The sequence below is a fragment of the Schistosoma haematobium genome, chromosome 3 (assembly GCF_000699445.3).
Source record: "Schistosoma haematobium chromosome 3, whole genome shotgun sequence".
NCBI classification, from domain to species: domain Eukaryota; kingdom Metazoa; phylum Platyhelminthes; class Trematoda; order Strigeidida; family Schistosomatidae; genus Schistosoma; species Schistosoma haematobium.
Window position 1 is genome coordinate 12,697,669 of NC_067198.1, and position 23,064 is coordinate 12,720,732.

At 34.3% G+C, this 23,064-nt stretch overlaps 1 protein-coding gene across 1 annotated transcript in view; it reads left to right on the plus strand.

The window, feature by feature from the left end:
* The window catches only part of TAF1 (Transcription initiation factor TFIID subunit 1), a 64,630-nt gene that overhangs the window by 7,574 nt on the left and 33,992 nt on the right, over positions 1 to 23,064 (plus strand). The window contains exons 4-14 of the mRNA XM_051213029.1: positions 193 to 518; positions 2,286 to 2,603; positions 3,583 to 3,980; positions 7,349 to 7,551; positions 11,289 to 12,074; positions 13,023 to 13,369; positions 14,985 to 15,201; positions 16,673 to 16,852; positions 18,495 to 18,837; positions 20,292 to 20,500; positions 21,840 to 22,162. Of these exons, the coding sequence (XP_051068965.1) occupies positions 193 to 518; positions 2,286 to 2,603; positions 3,583 to 3,980; positions 7,349 to 7,551; positions 11,289 to 12,074; positions 13,023 to 13,369; positions 14,985 to 15,201; positions 16,673 to 16,852; positions 18,495 to 18,837; positions 20,292 to 20,500; positions 21,840 to 22,162 (3,650 nt within the window). The remainder of the gene's footprint in view (positions 1 to 192; positions 519 to 2,285; positions 2,604 to 3,582; positions 3,981 to 7,348; positions 7,552 to 11,288; positions 12,075 to 13,022; positions 13,370 to 14,984; positions 15,202 to 16,672; positions 16,853 to 18,494; positions 18,838 to 20,291; positions 20,501 to 21,839; positions 22,163 to 23,064) is intronic.

Here is a 23,064-nt window from a genome sequence, read left to right on the forward strand (position 1 = left end):
TTCAGCTCGCTTGTTATCCCGAGTGGTTTGTAGTAAGTGCAGTAGTAATTTCGAAAACACTGTGTGAATGTAAAGGTAATAGAATTTCAAAGTATCATAGAAATATTGTATATATCACTGCTTTTCATTATTTTCTTCATTCGAATCTGTAGTATCTAAAATAATAAGTCTAGTCTATTACCTTCTTTTTAGCCCGTTTATTCACGAAGTGTTGATTCGCCAATCACTAGTCCAGTAACCATCGGTTGTAACTTAGAATCAGTTAAAAGTCCAGGGTACGCCACTACTGCTTCACATCATCAAGACAATGCTTTAAATACTCCCCTGGGTAGTCTTATGCCTCCAGAATACATGAATGTAGATATAAAAGAACTTTTCCCTTCATATGATCCAGGAAAAACACCCTTGTGGGGACGTTTATTTAAATTACCGCACCAGCTAGGAGTTTATCGTGAGTTTATTGAGCACTATGACTATATGGAAGAGATTCTGTCACAAAGACCATCACGAAGTGATCGGTAAGTTAACTAACTTGTCTTTTATTCTGATATCTCTTCGATCAGTCATTGTTATCTTCTTTGATTGTTAGTTGTGTATGACGACTCTCACTACATTTCTCATTATACATACACTAAAGACTGAGATAAAGAGATTTCTCTTAGACAGAAAAAATAATTGAAAGTAATTGTAAGATAAGTTTAATATTGCCAATGATTACAAAGACTTGATTTCCCACTTACTAACCAAATTTGCTTATTACTGGAAGTATCTTCAGGTTTCAACTAATACGTTAATCGTTAAATATATTAACTAATCAAAATGTAGGTTATTTAACAGATAACTAATGACAAACAAAAAGATAATCCAGTTTCATGATGACCTCTAATTAAATCCTTATTTTTGTAGCTTCTATATAAGTAATTCTACTGAATGTGGACAACTATTGAAACCTTTGTCATCATGATCTTTAACTTGACTATACTCTTAATTTGAGATGAACCGAAATTCTTCTTCATTTTCAGGCTATCTTCAAGTTTATCCATTCTATCTAGCTTAGCAACTCTGCATTAAAATATCCATTAAACTTACTCTGGTTTTACGTAACACCGTTTCAGTAACATTTATTTCTTGGGTGCTAAATATATTAATCGGTTGCTTAAACCTAAATAAATAGGTGACGTAACGTCTGAACTCATAGCATAAAAGCTAAAAAATTGAGTCTCCAATTCACTGACTCTCAGCTTCATGTTCCTTGTGAAATCAGTGTATTCATCATTATACATCAAACTTTCCAATCAATTCATTTTCCTACACAATATTATCACTTACTCATATAAACGACGTCGATATTTTTCATTGAATTATGTGCTAGTAGTTAGTGCCCAATTAATTAACCAGTAGATACAGAGCAAATCTATTCTATATTATTTTTGTTTCCTAATAATGTTACTTTACACATTTTTGATCTCGTTGCTGTTGCCTATGGAGACTTCACAAGTTGCTGTACGCTTATATCCATCCATTAGTTCCAAATTGAAATCATCATCAGTATTCTTAGTTTTCGATCTTTAACAGAATTAATATTTTCAAAACTATAGTGAATTGTCATTGTTTAACTGAAAACCCATCTATCTAATTGGACGTTCTTTTAGGCAGTTTGGATATAATACTGTTATACTTTAATATTCTGTTTATCATTATGGGTATAGAGGCTGGTGAAAAAGTTATGACAAATATCACCATATTTCTACAATTACATATATATATCATTGATTGTTGTTCTGAACCATGTTGACAGATGCAGACTACTCAGTTGGGGTCTACGCACTAACCTCAATCAGTGGTTGGAAACATCGGGTGACGTAGTTCATAATCAATTACAATGGTCCACATGCATTCACTGTTTTCCTCTAGGTCTGTAGTTCTAAAATTCATTTATATATATATATATACGTTTTCGTTCCTTTATCTCAAAGCATATTCTCAATGTTTAGTCTTTCTTGTCATTATCACTACAATTATCTTGAGTTCTTTGCTATTCATCTTGTTAATGTGGATTGGGATAGCGCACATATGTACTAGACCATTGATTACGACTAACTGAGATACCATTCGAAAGACGATGAAAGTTTGGCAATTAAACCACTTGAATCAGAGAACCAAGTATCATCAAACTCACTCACCTAAGCTCTAGAAAAATTCTCCCATTAGTTGAGAAAGTAGTATGTCTGCCAAACGAAAACTAGTTATCATTTATTTCCTTCGTTCTTTTTTCTGTTAAACAGGTTGCATCTTTTATATGATGGATTTTTGGATCTTGGAGAAATTCCTTTACCCGAAGAAATCAATTGTCATGATGAAGTAGTCGAGTTGAATACTCCACCAATCCCAGGTTTAGATTATTTAGCTGGCAGTGAACATTCATGGTGGCGTAGAGCCTTTAGAAATGCACTTGACGAATTAATGAATCCTAAAAAAGCTGAAGCCTATGAACAAGCTGATGGTGTTGATAAAAAAACGTCTACACAGAAACAACAACTAGAATCTGATGAAATTCATAAACATGACGATTTAAATGAAACACTTAATAATGACATAGACACGTAAGTTATTTTTATCGTTATTATTACTATTATTGTTACTATTATTAATAATTATTCCAAGCTTCTCTTCATTTTATATTATATATATTGTAGCTGATATACAAATCCTCTTCTTACTTTTGGGTAAATATTCACTTCTCGTTTTATATATCGTATAATGTTTGTTATAAGCTCTCAAATACCCTGGTATGGTCAAACTTGAGGAAAGTCCGCTCTCCCTCTCAAAATGTCACGCACCTATAGCTGTCACCAGACAAGTCAGACTCACTGCCTTCTCGCGGCAGCACCATTGTTTACGAAATTGAGAAAATAAAAAGAGAATAACTGTTGGCTTCCACCACGTTGTTCGGTACAGACCGTCCACATAGAAGAGTTGAAAAATCTTGATTCCAAATCAATGGTGCACATGGGTTACACGATCCTGAGGGAACAAGTGGAATATGTGCCTGTTGTTCGTCAACGACTACCATGGGACCATGTGTGCTAAGGTTGCTCCACTGTTTTGTGAATTAGACCTCTGGTTCAAGAGCTCAGTAAGTGGTCCTCTAATCAAACCAACTATTTCGGTTTGGTCATTCGAATAGTGTCCCAGTGGGCACAGACACAAATAAATGATAACTAATATGTGTGGCACGTATATATTTTGGTGCCCCTTTTGTACCAATGTTTGTGTTTAAATAAATAAATTGTTATAAACCAACAATGGGTTCATCCACAATTGTCTCTTCAGTTCTACTATCGACAGCATATTTACTTGTCTTCCGATGGAAGTACTTGGTAGATGGTGGTTATAGGTGTGTTATCTAAAGGAAAACTTTTAAAATTCTAGTTAGCAATCAATCTGTTATGATGTTCCAATAATTCAAATATTTTCTCTCTCCAATTTCAAGAAATGCTGCTATATCCATACATTTTTATAAACAATATAACGATTTTTTAATTGAAATATATTTTCTAATTGTCTTACATTTAAATTTAGTTATTTAGGTTGGAGATTAGGACCGGCAAAATATTGGTACGATCAGTTAGGTCTACCATTAGATATAAATATTTCTGAATGGACAGAATGGCGTCGACCACTAACATCCACCACTACTACTGCCTGTAGTATTAATAATAACAACGACTCCAATTCACTCTCTCTTCATTCCTCAACTAACTCTGAATATGAAGCCCATGATTGTGGTAATTTAGATACAAATAAATTAGTCAATGAAACAGTATCTGAAGTACCAACTTTTTCAACTATTAAAAAAGAAAATATTGATGAATCGTTCCACAGAGGTTATTCAGATCAAATGTGCAGTAAACAAGATCCTGATAGTTGTCAACAGCGGTTGTCAACTGAATCGTTATTTCATTCATCTCCAGCTCTACGTAAGTGTCCTATCGCTAATTAAAAATAAACAACTCTCATGTGCATGCAACGTTTACTGATTATTATTAGTACTATTAGTGGTAGTAGTAGTGTAGTGAACGAGAACTCAGGTGGGGGAGATAAATTTACTGTTTAGTGCAAAATTACAGTGTTTTGGTAGATTATGTAAACGATACAATAAGTACATAATTTGCACATCTTCAATCAGTTGTCCTTTGCATCCTTCAGGATTCTTCCAATTCTTTTTTTATTTCAATTTCTTTCTGTTTCCCTTTTGGTTCTCTTCAGTTCAGTCTTCTAAACCTTCTTTTGACACTGATTCCACATTTGATTGGTGTTACATACTACTTATACCTGTCAACATAAATAGCATACAACACAGTGTTAGTATTAGTATTAGTAGTAATACTAGTAGTGATTGTAGTAGCATTAATAGTAAGGAATCAGTCATAGGTTTAGGTCCATTCTTACCTATCTAGAAAGATATAATTTATACATGATATGTCACAAAAGACTCTCGTTATATATGGTCAGTGAATTGTGCTTATTTGTTTTTAGTGATTTTTTCTCTAAACGCTAACTAAAAACATCAAAGGGAAAAGATGTATTTGTAAAATCTCAGCGAAAGAATTTGAAGTAAACCCAAAGTTTCGCGTGGCAATCTGATCCAAACTTTTTCAAGGAAATAAAAACGTAACTAAAAACGTTTTACTTCTGAGGCCATTTTTGTAGTTTAAATAGAGGATGATAGCAGTCAAAGAAAATTATATATCCATGGTAGATATGAAATAATGTTCTCAATTAGTAAGTCATACGCAACCTGATACATATATGCATCGGTCCAATTCGCCGTACCACATTTGAATTAACTACATAAAAATTATTTCAAGACAAATTCCAAAGTAGTAGGAGTAGTAACTGTATCATAAAAAGAGAAAAAAGGTTTAAGGAGATTTCGGAAATCAGGTTCTAATAAAAGATAAGGAGTAAATGCACATATACCATTGCAAACGATTGAAAGTATTGAACCATTGGTTATGTTAATCATGCAGTAACCTACACCTATTAACATACCTCAGTTAAAATTGTTGCTGATTTTATGAACTGGTGCCACGTTTTGATATGGCTGCCCCTAGCTTTCTTCGTAACTACTCCTGCACCAGGTAAGATCTCCCATCGAGATTGGCAGTGGTTAGTCATACGCAAAACATGTCCCGACCACCTCAGTTAAAGATTCACTACGTCATCAATCGATTTGCTAGATTTACCCAGCCCCCTATCCTTAACACTGCTTACTCGGTGGTATGAAAATATACAAGTAGTGTTCTGATGTACATAAATGATGACCAGTAAATAACTAGACATAGTTCCTTCGATTCCACCTTTTCTATGACTAAATAAATACCTTCTGGCTTCCAGTTTCTTAAAATGAACCGAGTAAACTCATTGTATCACTAAGTATTTGGACGTATTCCGTATTTTCAATATTATGTGTATTATGAATAGAACTAAAAGAAAACAGTGATCATCAACATTCTAGTTATAAAGTTGTATGATAGTAGCCTATTGGTTAAAGTGTTCAGGTTTCAATGGGTAGGTTACAAGTTCGAACCCTACTTGATCTACTTAAGTCCAGGTAGCGGAAAAATATTTTACTTATAACGGATCGTAAACTGAGATGAAACAACCATCTGTTAGTACACGTTTTCTGATGCCATCAATATTATTCAGTCAGTCCAACTACGACGTAGGACCAGGAACATATATGCATCGGTCCAAGTTGCCATACCACATTAGCACAGCAAGTTGAACACCGGATTCATAGTAGTTAATTCAGAGGTGGTGATATATAAAAGAAAGATTGCATATAAAGATATAGTACAGGAAGAAAGAGTTAGTTTATAGAAAGAAAGATATGAAGTGATTTTAATCTCATAGTTTAGGGGAAGACAGAGAGTGTATACACCTACGCTATTGTGATCGATTCAGAGCCATGTCACCAAGAGTCTCCAACCATTGGTTACGATAGTCACGCGGACCCCAACCAAGTAGTCTGCATCTACCAACATGGCTCAGACTAGAAGTTAGTGACTTCAAGCACTGATGCCACGTTTTGGTTTGGCCACCACTAACTTTCTTCCAACCATCCCCAACACCGGTTAGTGTTGCACGTCGTGGTAATCGGTGTTCAGGCATACGTAACATGTAGTCCAACCATCTCAGTCGATGAAGATTCACAACCTCACCAACTGATTTACCATCATTCCCTGATACTCTGCGTCTAACCTCACTATTACTTACCCGGTGATCCCAGAAGATGCGAGTAATATTTCTAAGGCATCTGTGGTCAAGTACTGGTAGCTTACGAGTGTCTTCTACTCTTAATGGTCATATTTCGCAGCCGTAAATTAAAACAGAACGCACTGCCGCACAGTTTACTCTTCCCCTTAATTGATAGACGGATATCTCTCATTCGCCATAGGTGGTGTAAGTTGGCAAAAGCCAAACGAGCTTTTCGAATCCGTGCTGAGATTTCGTCAGACAGCAACCCATTAGGGCTGATCAGACTTGAAGAGCGGTAAGACTAAAAGCAGCGAACCCAAGGTCTGAGGGCGAGATCTTTTTGCTGACTATACTACGGTGTGGCAGCAGTAAGGTGTTCCTTCAGACAACCAGCATGACAGCGATGCTGCCTTCCCACAAGGAGGAGTAGGCTAGAAAAGGTCGACCCTAAAAATGCACACCTCGCCTTATCCCATGGATATCCGCCTGCAGCGGTAAGGTCTCGAGAAGTACGAGATAACACGGAAATCACTCACAAAAAGGTCGTTCGTGACCGACCTCAGTTATCCCTTGGGCACTGATGTCATGCTCCCAGATCACTAAGACCACTTCTAATCCTATTCCCTTTTCAGGTACCGCCAGATGAACCTTCCCACTGTATGGACAACCGGGAAGTGATAACCGCCCTCATACCTCCAACAGCATTCAAGACTACTGTATTCATAATCAACCTCTCTCTTCAATTCCTATCAATATTATTCAATGTGAAATGGTTTGGATTATCTTGTTGTCGATATTCTGGATTAAAATTTGATTAGCTTTTGTTGTTATATGATCATCCTGTGCGGATTACTTCGATATAACCATTATGATACAAGTTAATATAGAATAGGTGGAATGTAGCTAGCAGTGGAATTCAGGAAGCGACTTTTGACCTATTCGGGAATTATCAGTTGGATGTATCCGCATTTCAGAGTTAATGCAACCAATATATATATACAAAACCTCGCGAATTTTATTAATCTTTTTTTTGTTACAATATTTCTATTTTTTATTTTTTTTTTCAAAAATATTTGCTTACCAGGTAAGAATAATTCACGTCCTTTATGTCTTGATGAAATGAATACACCAAATCATTTCTATTTATATCAAATATTAAATTGGGAAGATGATATAATATATGATCCTCAATTAAGTGCAAATAAAATATCTACTAATTCACGTTTAAATGCTGCCTATGCCGGTTGGATACCATCACAACATTGTCGTACTATGGCTTCCTTTCAGGTAAATAATAAAACAAACAAACAATAATGATAATAATGATGAATTAATCCATGAATTATACTCTTTCTTTACCTGTATAGAAATTAAGTCATAATTATTTTAAACAAGTAACATACATAAAGAAATGACGATGGTAACTAGCAGTGAAATGTAGGAATCGCGTTTCGTCCTATTTGAGACTCGTCAGCTGGATGTGCCTGCATACCACAGTTGATGTTCACTTAGGGCCTCGAACCCAGTATCGTTCGCTTCAAACGCCATAGCGTTATTCACTTAGCTAATGAGTCCAGTTATCTACTAGCTTATGTAATGGGGTAAAGTTTAATTCATTTTTGTATTGTTTATTTGAATTTTCCCATTGAGATTCAGGACTGCAATTGATCAGTCTCTCATTATGATAAAATTTTAAATAAAGATAATTTGCCATTTAAAATTGACTGAAAAATTACTCAACACTTTTTTTGGATTAAAATTCCTAACATCTAAAATGGTAATATTGTTATAAGAAGCTCATAAATGATTTCTGTATTCAGAATCTAAAAGAGCAGTAAACTGACTAATATTGAACCCTAGTAAAATGTAGTTTTTAATGCTCACTATACTTCTAGAAACACACCGTATGGTTTATATGCTTACGAAGTAATAATACTCACTGTTAATCAATTCTTTTAGAAATAACGCTCTCGTCTTCTGGATCTTCAGAAATCGATTTCTTACTACAATATCCACTTATTGACTCAGAATACCCAGATAACATGACACTAGCGAATTGTAGTTTTCTGAATGCCTTAAAAGTATGATCATGTGTGGTATACAGTTCTCTGTTTCTAAATCCAAATGTTGCTTTAGAACTGGTCTACATCAATGCCCAAACCAATCATAGGTAGCGAATTATTTGGGAATTTCAACGGTTTCATTTATCTTGAAGCTTTCACTTCCCCTGGTGGATTGATATCTGACAAATTCTCAGCATGAATTCTCAGAGCTCGCTTGGCTTTAAGCAACTTGCGTCATCTGTGACGTGGGCGAGAAGTTCGTGTCCTAACCGAAGGATAAGTTTACTGCTCATCAGTTCTTTGTGTTTACTTTTTGTCTACTAAATGCCACCTTTAGGAAAATATGGAATATTCTTAGGCTACTGATATTTAATCTTAGATTTCTTTGAAGCAATGCTCACTTATATTGGAATAAGAGAGTGAGCAACGCTGGTTCGAAGTACTAGGTTGTTGAAGTAGTAAATCTTCATTGATTGAGGCAATTGGAACTTGTATTACGTATGCTTAACTATGGTCTACCTCGACACGCGATTTTGCCTGGTGCAGGAGTAATTTATAAGAATGCTAAGGGTGGCAAAACCAAGACTTGGTATATAAGTCTATAAAGCCGTTGACTGTTGGTCTGAGCTACGTTATGTCATACAACACTTCCCATGTATTAACTTGAATAAATAAAGAGCAAATATCGTAGTAGAATAACATGAATCCAGTTGTTTCGTGGATTCTTTTCAGCTGCTTATGACCTAAGGCTATAGTATTTATCATTAAAATAAATGTACATACCTTATATCAGATGTAGACTACCTGGTTGGGCTCTACACGTCTTTCTTAACCAATGGTAGGAGATGTTGTGTGACATATCTCAGAATCGTTTACAATGGTACAGATCCATCCAATCTTTGTCTTCCCTTAGACCCTGATTTTAAAAATTATTTTATACTTTGCTATTCTGTGACTCCATGTTTTTATTTCTTTATCAATTCTTCTATACCTATTCCTTTCTACTACAACTAATACCGTCGTTACTTATTATTCTTTAGCATCTCGCTGTGTTGACGTGATGTGTCAACTTGGACTAGTGCATTTATTATGTGTCAGGTTCTACGTTCTGTATGACTGATTGACTGGCTGACTAATTCACCATCCTCAGCATGCATTTAAAACTCATTAGTTCATTAGGTTACTCATAATTAATTTGCACATGTAGATCCTTAGATAATGTTTCCTTATTGACTATGTTCTAGTAGATTTCAAAATTTCTAAACTACTTAAAATAATAATGATAAATATTGTATTTACAAACAAAATAACTACCATGAATAATGAGATAAGTAAACTTATAGAACTACTCTTGTGTACTGGATGTTGTAATAGTTTTTTTAAAGAATTCCATGGGCACCTTCTGTATTAACGATATGATTTCCAATGCTTCCGATGTTTTTGTTAAATAATTCTTCTAAGTTTCACAGATTGAAATCATGAGTCAGTTGAAGCTAGACCACCATGGAAAATCTGGAAGCACTGGACGGCCGTTTTACCATAATATGGGACTCCTCAGCAGTGCGCATCCACGATCCCGCACCCCAGAACCTATCAGTCTCGCGCCAGGCGCCTAACCAACTAGACCACTGAGCTGGTATCCAATGGTGTTAATGTCTAACTTCAACCAATCCACGAAATTGCGCCACCGTATACCATTGTTTCAGTGAGCTGATATCTGACAACAGACCTGGTTGAACTCCACTTGTAACGGCTTCTCACTAGAACTCCAAGGGTATCTCTTGAAGTCAGTCATTAGTGAGCAGATGATTATTATCAGAAGGGGTTTGTGGAGATTTTAGAAATTCCACAGATTGAAATCATGAGTCAATTGGAGCCGTCCAGTGCTTCCAGATTTTCCATGGTGGGCTTGCTTCATTTGACTCATGATTTCAATCTGTGAAATTTCTAAAGTCTTCACAAACCCCTTCTGATAATTCTAAGTAACGAAATCCCCTTTTCTAAATTATCTAATCTGTTCATATGAATAGAGATTGAGCTATGGGAAAGTAACAAATAGTTAAGTGCTACTATTGATAGTCTTAAATAATGTTTACAAAAGTACTTCTTTCCCATTTTAATTTATAGAATATTTTTCACAAATATTTCCTTATAAAACGGAAAAGTAGTATAGGAATTTGATATCAGTGTAATTAAGTTCTACAATGTTATTATCTCGACGCTTGCTAACCTAAAACATTAAATTAAGTAGTATGGGTTATAGTTTATTTAACCAAAAAACAACTATCTGATATTTTCTTTTCAACAATTACACTCATACTGTAAAAATGTAACTTGTCCAGTACAGATATATATCTGTTAAGCTGCGAAAATATAACCATTTTATTATGTGGTGCCTAGTAATGGTAACTTATTGATCTTTATTCTAATTACTGTTAACCCATGCAACATTCAGACAGTTTCCTTGTAACTCATACTTGACTTTAAACATTTTTTGCAGTTTCTTCACTTTGATTCGTTAAGTAGTCGTTGTTTTAATTGTTGTTACAAGGATAATTTTCTGGTTGCTTGGTTTGATGCTTTATGTAACCTCTAGTCGTAGCAATCTTATTGAAATGTTTCTTGATGTTTTGCAACACTTAATAATCTATTGTAGTATTGAATCTAACATGTAAATCTTTTAATATGTACTATTTATGACTTATCATTACAATCACAGAACAGTTGTCCAGTAAATCAAGCATTTAGTCTATCATAGGTTTAAGTGATAGATTTCACTTTTATTTTTCATCGGTTTTAGAAAAAAATAGGGGTAATATTTGTAATTCTGTGAGAAGAAAGTGTAATTCATTGTCTATCACACATTAAGCTGTATATTACCATTATCAAAGTTTCTTTTTTGCCGTAATGTTAACCAAGAGATCTATTTTAATGTGTTTTTTTAAAAAAAATCATATTTAGGATGCATATCAAGGAAAATTTCCATTTATATTAAGTTCGAAAATTATCAATGGTTTAACCACATCCTCTTCATCAACAACAGGAATGATAATGGAAAATTTATTAAATTATTCCTCTAAAAATACATCACTATCACCATCCTATCCAAACCATCATCATCCACCTTATTCAATATTTCCAATTGAAAACGAGGGTATATTAAACAATACATGGGTACATGATATAATTTATGATTCAGATTTACCGATTAATCAACAACTTCCTCCATTTTTACTTACATTAGATCAAAATGATGAAACATGCATTTTAGAACCGATCGATGATTCAACTATTGCTTCAGTATTATCATCAATACGTAATCAACGACAGAAACGTTTAATGCATCGAGGCTATGACACGGGAGAATCCGATACAACAGCACTAGCAACAATGGGTACAGCAACATCGATGATCACGACGACGACGACGACAGCACCAACAATATCTACAACAGGAGGTGATTATTCGAATTCTTTGTCAACAATTGGCAGTAATACTACTGGTCATAATCTACGTGGTAATGTTAGTAGTAGTAACATTTCAAATATTCATGATAATAATTGGTCTAATTCCAATGGATTAAATGATACTGACAATGCTCTATCTCAACATAAATCTAATACTAATTCAATGAATCGTACTAGTCTTCAAGTGAATTTTGGATTAGCATCAACACGTGGTATGTTCACTGGTGCACTAGCTAAAGCTGAAAAAGGTGCTGAGAAAGTTAAAATGATTTTGGGTAAAGTGAGTTAAATTGATACATGATCCACAAACCTTCACTTTGATTACATCATATATGTTATTCAGTATAGTTGCATTTAAGGACCTCTTTAAATAGATGATAGTGCGTTATGTCTTGTTATTAGGGTTCGGTGCGGCCTACCATGTTACGATTTAGGAACGAAACCGATTCAGCCTCTCGAATACTATCGGTTCTCTTCGGAACTGACAACGGCCAGTTATACTCAACAACATCAAATCTCGACGGCTAAGACAGGAAGAAGACGGAATTTCAGGTAACTTGATATTGTTGTAGAACAAGTAACTCAGACAAAATCGGTACAAAAGTTGTTAATATAGTATCAGAATATGACCTTCGAACATGCAGAAATTTAGCGAACTAAAAAAACATGACAATCAATCAGAGGGAAAAGGTCATGCGGAAAATCGAATTGATAGAAGGTATGTGAGTTGTTATCGTTCCAGAAGACATTTTAGCAGTTTCATAAGTGAGTAATCACAAACTAAGATGAAACCGATGTTCAAAACTATTATTTTCAATATTTTTAGAGCTATCTACCTTTTGGTCTGTGATATGAAAGCTTATTCTTAAATCAAAGTCTCTGCGAATTTCTTATCCTAACTTGGTGAGACTATAATTTATGGACGACCTTTGAGCGACGTCAAGGTGACCCTGATTGTTCACCTAATAACTGTGATTAAATGAGGGCTATAAAACAGTGTGAGGAATAAGAATTATGATTTAGAGTTGATGGTTAGGGTTAGTAACTAGATTTAGGGTTTTCGTCATGAACTGTCATCAGCTAAATGTATGAATGAATTTCGCTCCATAATCCAAGACCTGTAATCCTAAATCTGATTGATTCATCCATAAATTATAGTCTCGCCAATTTCACTTATACTATATACAATATATACTTTTTACAATTTGTACTATCTCACTTATCTCAGCATGGTCTGTTAGCTGAAGATGATTGGCAATCAAGTCAAGCAGAAAAATCTACGAATAATACAGATGATAAAAATGATCACCTTCAAGATATCAATGAATATAATTCAGATGGTAATACTTTAGCATCAGCTGCAGCAGCGGTTTCTGGTATTCCACCAAAAGATCCGTTAAATCTATCAAATGATGAATATTATGCAATTCGAAGCGGTGCTCTTGCTCTAGGCGGTTTAGCACGTTGTGGTCCATTACAACATAGTACTCCAGCAGTTGAATTATGGCCACCATTTTTCCCTACATACATGAGTCCACTACGTTTACGTCAATTTCACAGGGTTCCACTTAAAAGGTTAAAATTAAGTATTTTTTTAATTATTTGAAATTTTGTATGAGATAGAATATTCAAACGATTTTTAATATTAAAATCATTTATTGCTTCAAGTTGACCTGAATTTCATTTTTCTTGTTTAAAATAATCTTTGTAAAATCCTAAGAAAATGATCTTAAATGATGACTTACAAACTATACGAAACATTAAGTTAAGCAATAAACAAATTCAGTCAGTCAGTCAGCTACAACGTAGGACCAGGAACATATATGCATCGGTCCAAGTTGCCATACCACATTAGCACAGCAAGTTGAACACCGGATTCATAGTAGTTAATTCAGAGGTGGTGATATATAAAAGAAAGATTGCATATAAAGATATAGTACAGGAAGAAAGAGTTAGTTTATAGAAAGAAAGATATGAAGTGATTTTAATCTCATAGTTTAGGGGAAGACAGAGAGTGTATACACCTACGCTATTGTGATCGATTCAGAGCCATGTCACCAAGAGTCTCCAACCATTGGTTACGATAGTCACGCGGACCCCAACCAAGTAGTCTGCATCTACCAACATGGCTCAGACTAGAAGTTAGTGACTTCAAGCACTGATGCCACGTTTTGGTTTGGCCACCACTAACTTTCTTCCAACCATCCCCAACACCGGTTAGTGTTGCACGTCGTGGTAATCGGTGTTCAGGCATACGTAACACGTAGTCCAACCATCTCAGTCGATGAAGATTCACAACCTCACCAACTGATTTACCATCATTCCCTGATACTCTGCGTCTAACCTCACTATTACTTACCCGGTGATCCCAGAAGATGCGAGTAATATTTCTAAGGCATCTGTGGTCAAGTACTGGTAGCTTACGAGTGTCTTCTACTCTTAATGGACATGTTTCACAGCCGTAAATTAAAACAGAACGGACTGCCGCGCAGTCCGTTACTGTTATATAAACTTTGCTAAATTTAAACTTCCTATCTGATTTACTGTTCTTAAAAATATAACAGTGCAAATAAGTAGTTCATTAAGAATGTTTTCTCATCTAGCTTTTCATTATCACATTGTATTATTTCAATAAAAAAAAGTTCTTCAAAGATGGAAAGCTGAAGTACCATATTATCCTGAATCGTTTAGTAGCAACCCTTATAATTATGACTCTTGGAGGTGGTTTATGGACAATTCTTTAAAGTAATGTCTGTTACTTTGTGATGAATATAGATAATATGTGCTGATGAAAATCAACCCATACAAAACCTAGGTCTTAGGGTAGAAAATTAGTTCACTCACTAGGTAATTGGGTGTGAGCCAGGGTTAATAATATTACCCAGTTGCTCAAACCAATGTAGGTATGACGAGATTCGGACTGAGAACCTAGTTGATTCCCTCTAATAGCATAAGATTAAGGCACATCATAGTTGGTACATCGCAATTTGTTCCATAGAAGACCAGTAGAATTAAGGACTAGAATGAAGTGGTCAACGAATATTTACCATTTAATCACCAGTTTGTTGAGTTCAATCACTATATCATAGTAAATAAAACGAACATTGCATTTTGTGTTGTTTCTTTTACATGTTAGCTAAGCTTATGTTTGATAACTAATAGCTTTTATGCTTAAAAAATTGTTTCCTAGATATCTTCGTGGTCCTATGTCACAGTATAATATACCATTTCCTGTCACTAATCTTACCCGTCATGTTCATCGTAAAATGCGTGAACGAGAGGATGAACGAGCAGCTACCGGTGGTGGTGAAATATTTTTCATGAGAACACCTAGTGATTTATCTGGAGCTGATGGAGAAATTGTTTTATTTGAATTTTCTGAAGAATATCCGCCTTTATTAGCTCAGGTAGTTTATATGATAGTATTCTTTTTAATAAAGTAATCCTACTTCATCTAACCCTTTAATGGTTTATTTAAATAATATTACTTTTATGTACTACTTAAAACGTGTTTGTACTACTGAATTTGTGTAATATATTGCATAAATTCATCCAAACCACATATTTTATGCATGGTTATAGTTTATCGTATTTTGAGAAAACACTATTATATTCAAGAATTAACGAATGAACTAACAAAACGTAAAATTAAAAGTATAGGGTTGTGGAGATTGTTAAGTTTTGATTGAGATTACGAATCGGTCAATCTTAGAAAACCATTGAAAAGGTGGAAGCAGTGCACGGTCGTTTCATCCTAGTACGGTACTCCTCGACAATGCGCATCCGGCTCAGTGGTCTAGGGGTTAAGCGTACGCGCGTGAGGTCGAAGATTCTGGGTTCGAATCCTGCGTGTGGGATCGTGGATGCGCACTGCTGAGGAGTCTCATACTAGGACGAAACGGCTGTTCAGTGCTTCCAGGTTTTCAATGGTGTTCCAAAATTGATCGATTCATGATTTCGATCAAAACGTTAAGTGGTAGCATGCCTTCATTTTTCAGTTTGATATTGTTGTTATCTTCACGAATAATGCGCCTTAAAATATTATAAATGAGCTTATTTATACTGGTGTTCAGATTATTAAGCTACAATTACTTGGTCACGTCAATTTATCCTCACTGATATAATTTTTACATAGGACTGTAAATAACAATTTCCGCTGTATCGTTTGATAAGTAATTTTATGCGTTATTGATTGACGAAAATCTTGGTAGTTAAATACTTTTACTTTCAATGATTCACATTTCCATGTTTATCTCGCTGTTATATAGAAAACATATTTAAAACTTCATGTTGATTAACCTTACAGTATACACAATTAGTGATAAGATTTGTAGCTCCCAAATGCCCTGGTAAGGTCGAGAGTGGGAAGAGTCAGCTCTTCCCTTTTGTACCATTATTTATGTGTTCAAATAAATAAATAAAGATAAGATCTGTATAATGATGAACAAATGTTAATAGAAATGTTGCATATGTGCTCTTGAACTTTTATAAACCGAATGTCCTAATAATTAAAGTATCCAATTTTCTGGCACTGAGCTAAAGTTTTGATCTTCACTCGCCTCTTCCTAACAAAAGATCTAATGTTTAAAAATAAACAAAACTTAGTTATTTCCAATCTAATTTATAATCATTGATCACTGTAATCTTACAATTTATCGATTCATAAGCAATGATCAGTATCACTTATTTTTAATTCTCTTAGTACTAATAAAATTCTATCAGTCAAGCTGTAATCTAACCTTTATTTTAATTGCCTCTATAACTCATTCAGTATGTTGAGATATGATGTTAGTTTCTGGGGTATCTTGCCGAATATATCTTCAATAATCTAACATTGTAATCTGATCTCATATTTACGTTCCTTTTTTAAAATCATAGGTTGGTATGGCTACAAGAATCATAAATTATTATCGTCCATTGGTACCCAGGGACAGGTCACTTTCACCATCTCCACATGCCTATAGTGAACCACCGGAATTGCCTTATGGTTCTCTTGTGTATGTAGGGGGTTCAGACAGTCCATTTCTTGGTGTTATTCGACCTGGTGGTTGTTTACAGGTAATTGAACATACGCTAGCTTTTCTTCCCTTTTTGTTTATTGTCAGTAATTTTAAGTTTACTTATCAATCAGTCAAATAATGTTTCTCATTATTTGTTGATTTGTCTGATAAAAATTACTGGTTTTTAGACAAATAACGCTAATTATAGCTTTAATTCACAATGATTTTTATGTATGAATGACAAAATATAAACGGGTAATTTGTTCACTATAATAGGTAACTTACAAATTGATTTATAAGTAAGGCTGTGAATTAGCAGATGGATAGTATAAACATAGGAACCATTCACTTTTATATATCACAAACCAATGTACTCATAGAGATAGTAGTAGTAATACCATGTATTTTATGATTCAGAATTCCACTTTGATATATGTGATGGATTAACTTTAAATCTCAGAACATCTCTCTAACGATTAATTAATTATTTATTCCACAAAGCCCACTTTATTTAAATAAAATTTTTTTTACATACATAGTAATGTCTAATTAGTTGGAATGATTCTCTGTATGCTATTTATTTATTTATTTTAAACGCATAAGCATTAGTACAAAAACGCACCAAAATGTATACGTGCCACACATATTAGTTATCATTTATTTGTGTCTGTGCCCACTGGGACACTATTCGAATGACCAAACCGAAATAGTTGGTTTGATTAGAGGACCACTTACTGAGCTCTTGAACCAGAGGTCTAATTCACAAAACAGTGGAGCAACCTTAGCACACATGGTCCCATGGTAGTCGTTGACGAACAACAGGCACATATTCCACTTGTTCCCTCAGGATCGTGTAACCCATGTGCACCATTGATTTGGAATCAAGATTTTTCAACTCTTCTATGTGGACGGTCTGTACCGAACAACGTGGTGGAAGCCAACAGTTATTCTCTTTTTATTTTCTCAATTTCGTAAACAATGGTGCTGCCGTGAGAAGGCAGTGAGTCTGACTTGTCTGGTGACAGCTATAGGTGCGTGACAATATTGGAGGATTTTCAGAGGGAGAGAGGTCTTTCCTCAAATTCAGCCACACTAGTGCATTCGTAGGCGTATGCTGTCTAAATATAAGATAATATTTAATAGAAAATTACTATAAAGTAGAAAACTTAAATGTCTTTCAACTGAATAGTTCATTTACTAGGTATAATTCCGTGCAACTTAATTCGATCCAATCCTAATTTACTCCATGTTCCAGATACTGACAATTGAGATGTAAGCAAAGTGGAACAAACGTAAAACAATTTTTTTTAGATCACTGCTTACAGATCATGAGTGGAGTGGAAATAAGTTGGATATTGACTTAATTTTATTCACTATGACCTTAAGAATCAGTTATCGGTACTATACTCTAGAGCTGAATTTACAATTTTTAAAGTTCCAAGCAAACTCCTACTGGTTTTGGTCTTAGGTTGAGGCGATCACTACTTCTTTCGGCTTAAAATGATTAATAATGTTTTGCATGGCCTGGTACATGTCCAATTTTACTAACTCCTAGGCAATTTTTGTGCACCCATACATATACCTTTTTATATTTACTAAAATTAACATGCCAAATCAGTGGTAATTCTACAAATTCATGATATTTGCATTACTGCACTTCAGTTGTCACATTTCATAAGTTTTTCCTTTGTTTTTCACAGACTGTTGAAAATAGTATGTTTCGTGCACCAATTTATCCACATACTGTTGCCAGTACAGATTTCTTAATGATTCGTAATCGTAATGGAATCAGTATACGCCGTGTACCAAATGCATTTACTGTAGGACAAGAAGTTCCGCTTATGGAGGTTCCTGGACCAAATTCAAAACGTGCAAATAATTTTGTACGGGATTTTCTACAAGTATTTATTCTACGTTTATTTCTACGTAGTACCGATGAACCGAAACGAATTAAAATGGAAGAGATTCGCAAAGCTTTTCCTAATCATTCAGAAAGCAGTGTCAGAAAACGACTGAAAGTTTGTGCGGATTTCAAACGTACTGGTACGTCATTGTTATTAATAATATCGTTTTCAATAGACTTTGCTTTATTATCCGCCGATTACTAACACTGTTATTGAGTTTTCAGTGACTATTTTGTTAGTTTCCATAAATAAGTAATCATTATAGGGGTTTTGTGATCTCTGCCTGAGTCCCTTAGTCCACATTACGGACCGGTCTTAGTCAGACTGTCATTGGAGAACAAGAAGCACTGGACAGTTATTCCATCTTAGTGTGGGATTTTTTGGCAGTGTTTGTTCATGACTCTATCGTTGGTCTAGCCCATAACCTTCAGGCATCGTGGCGAGTGCCTAATCTTTACACCACTAAGTCAGCATACAATGGTTTATACTTCTAACTTCAATTAATTCTCGATATTGCTTAACAATCTTCGAACTCACTTGGTGGGCGATTGCCTCACATCCGACATTGTTGGATTCCACTGGTTACTGCTTTTCACTAGAACTGTGGAAATCACCTTGAAATCAGTTACTAGTGAACACATGGTAATCGTTATTTCAGGGAGTTTATGGAGATTGTCGCTGCATAATTTACGTCGTGAATTTACATTACTAGGACGGAATAACTTCAATGCTTCCTGCTTTTCAGTCGTTCCCTAACTAACATTAGTCCCTAATATAAACTCTCAAATCAATGATCGCTATTGTTTATTTCTACACATTATTGTTATTCCATTTTGCTTGGTGTATTTCATCCCTTATTTGAAACAATGAAACATGGATGGTTGAATATCAGTTACACAGAATCCGAGTTATTTTACATTGCTTTTTTCTCAAAAATCCTGATCTTTGATTAACTATTAGAAGATGGAAGCAGTTAGTCATAAAAAGTGTTGTTATTAAACTTTGAACAAATGTTTTATGATATGGTTTTATGTGTTTTCAACTTTCTGAATGATTTTGAAAATAACACACTGACGTTATGTCAATTTGAGAGATCGCATACGGTAATTAATGATTACGAACAATGGGGATTTTCTAATACAAACTGAACATACACTAACTCTACAGACCGGACGACTGATACATAACACTTCGACAATAATCTTCGGTACATAAGAGAAGTTAGGAGTTTTAGGATAAGCTTGATATTCATGAAGTCGAAATTATATTTGAATAGCTTCGTATATGTAGTAGTAATACAATAAATTTAGAAAACCGAAAGTGTGAAGAACCTAACAAATAATAACAATTATGAATGTTATCACTCATAAACTACGAGCAAGAACTATCATTTATTAACACAGGAAAACTAGGTAGCCTGAAGTCTTTTTAGAATATTTATGTCAAGATCAAAATATGCTTCTAGAGTCAGTTTCTTTTTTTTACTTACTGTAATACAACTGGCTAATGTGGAATCAGTATTATTGTTGAGTTATATTTTACGCAAAAATTTGTTTATATTGTTCTATCCGAAAAATTAACAATAAAAAACAGGTTCAGATGCAAGTTGGTGGGTTCTACGCTCTGATTATCGATTACCATCAGAAGAAGAAGTTCGTTATCTGGTCTCACCTGAAGATTGTTGTGCACATTACAGTATGCTGGCTGCCGAATTACGTCTTAAAGATGCTGGTTACGGTGAAAAGTATTTATTTGTTTTAGATGAAAATCAAGTTGAAGAAGAAGAAGACAAAGAAGGACAGGTATATCTATTGATCAGTTGCTATTCTTTTAAGCCATCATCATCCGTATTACCTAAAAACTAAGTTGCTGATGAAAATGTCCAGAAATTATCAAATGAAATCAAATATGCATCCAAGTTAATTTATCTTACGTAATTTTTTGTAAACTCAAAGCCAATTGATAAATTACTGGGGAATATTTAGGTTGTATTTAACACCTTGTATATGACCTGCCTACCTAACTAATTTATAAAACCTTGGTAATGTGAATTGGAAGATAATTTTATCATGCTATGAGTTAACTAAAGTAAGGAATCTCAATCATTAGATTTCAACTTATTAGTTCCCCATCAGCTATCCATAAAGCTCCTACCCAGTCTTAGGCCCTTTAGGAAGTCAGAGATGAGTCACTGAAATGAGTCTTTCATCCGAAGATAAGGAACAGTTGTGTAGTCTCAATCTCAGTTGTAATTTCCAAACATACATTTCAACGGAATAAGTTCTCAGTCCTTTATCATATTTAAACTAAGACTTAATTATACTTGCTTTAAGAATACAAGCATTCTTATAGTCCTGTTATTTCGCTATAGTTATTATCACTTACTTAAAATGGAAATTTACATATATTTTTCCCTATTGAGACTGGAACAGCCAATCCGGTAAGCGTTTTCTTTGTGATTCAACTCAACAAATAACTATCTAATTAGTGTTTGACGTCAATAATTTGCACTTATAGTTGTGTTTTTTCCCCCTAAATTCACAAAATAACTGTCTGAAGTACGTTTGTCGGATATAAATCACGTTTTAAATAACCGTGTTACATAACACATATTTCTGTGCGGTTAACATTTGATACTTGCGAACTAACTACTTATGAGTAACAAAACTGTTTATCGTAAAAATATGGAACGTGGAGTTTTGTCTTATTTATCGTATACTCCTAAGGTAAGAATTCGTCTGATACTTGTGACATGTCACTTCTTACGTACATACTGTTATTGTAGAGAAATGCAACTCCACAATTCATTTGTATGAAATATGAGTTTTAATTTAAACAAGCCCATCGAACCCTTTACTTCACAGTTAAACAAATACCTTCGAAAGACAATATCTGTCCTATTTTTTTCACATAATTACAAAATAAAAAATCTAAGTATATTAAAAATGCTTGATAAAAACATCATTTATTTAAGTGCAAATTTCAATATTGCGATCTTTGATACCGTTTAAATTATTTTCATTGTTTTGTCGATTGGTAACATTCGGTTAAACTTTTACCCCACCAATATCTGCCAGTGTATGTTTTCTTCATTTTTGTTCTGGTATTACTGTTATTTAATTCCGATTTGTTTTGGTAAAGCCTAAAATGGAGGATGAAGTAAGAGCAGCACCATGGAATACAACACGTGCTTATCTTGCTTCACAACGTGGTGGTTGTTTTCTCGAATTACATGGTGCCGCTGATCCTACTGGTTGTGGTGAGGCGTTTTCTTATTCGAAAACCTCTGCAAAACCTGGTGCATTGTTTCGGCAAGCCGGTGGAGAAGTTGCAAGAGGTCTATTAAAAGGGAAACGTACTGTGACAGGAACTGATGCTGATCTTCGTAAACTACATTTACGCGATGCACGTGCTTTATTGAGATCGTTTGGGATTAGTGAAGCTGACTTAAAAACTTTCAAACGGTAAGAATAAAAACTTTTTATTACTTAATGTATTGATTAATTATATATATATATATATATATATAACATACATATAGTTCGCCTCATTATCCTGAAGAGAGCAAAAACAATGATGGGTACAGAATAATATGAATTCATTTTACTTCGTTAGCTACTTACAACCTATAATATTTTAAAATCAATTTTATCATAGAAATTGACATACTTATAAATGCAGAGGCGATTAGAGATGAATATGTACATCATGATGTAGTGAATATTCCGTCTCACACTTAATTTATCCGAAACAAAACGTTTTGTGACCTCATTAACTCTACTGAGAACTTCGCAACATCATGATGCACATATTCATCCCTAATCACCTCTGCATTTATAAGTTTGTCGATTTCTATGATAACTTTGATTTTAAAATATTAAAGGTTATAAGTAGCTGATGAAAACCTAACGAAATATAATGAATCCATATTATTCTGTGCCAATCTTGTCAATATATATGTGTATGTTGGTAGCGTTGAGTTCTCCGAACTAGATGTTTTTTATCAGGGAGCTTTCATTATCATCCTGGGAAACATCTTCAACACCTAGTTCTAAATAAAGTAGGGCTCAACACGACCAAAAAGATTCTCCATTATATATATAATTGTAAGAAATATAAACAAGCTGGTCAAGACTCAATAATAAAAACCATATCACACAATCCAAATAATCTAACCCTCAGAACTAGATACTGTTGCTTTAGCTAAACAAACTGATAAGTAATACAACTGTTCGGACTTCTATAATTCACCAAAGGCTGTTTTCGGTTAAATATATTTTTTTCTTCTTTTGGTTGTTAATTCTCACTTATCGATATCCACTATTAGTAATGTCAGCATTTTAGGCAGTGGACGTATTACTTATGT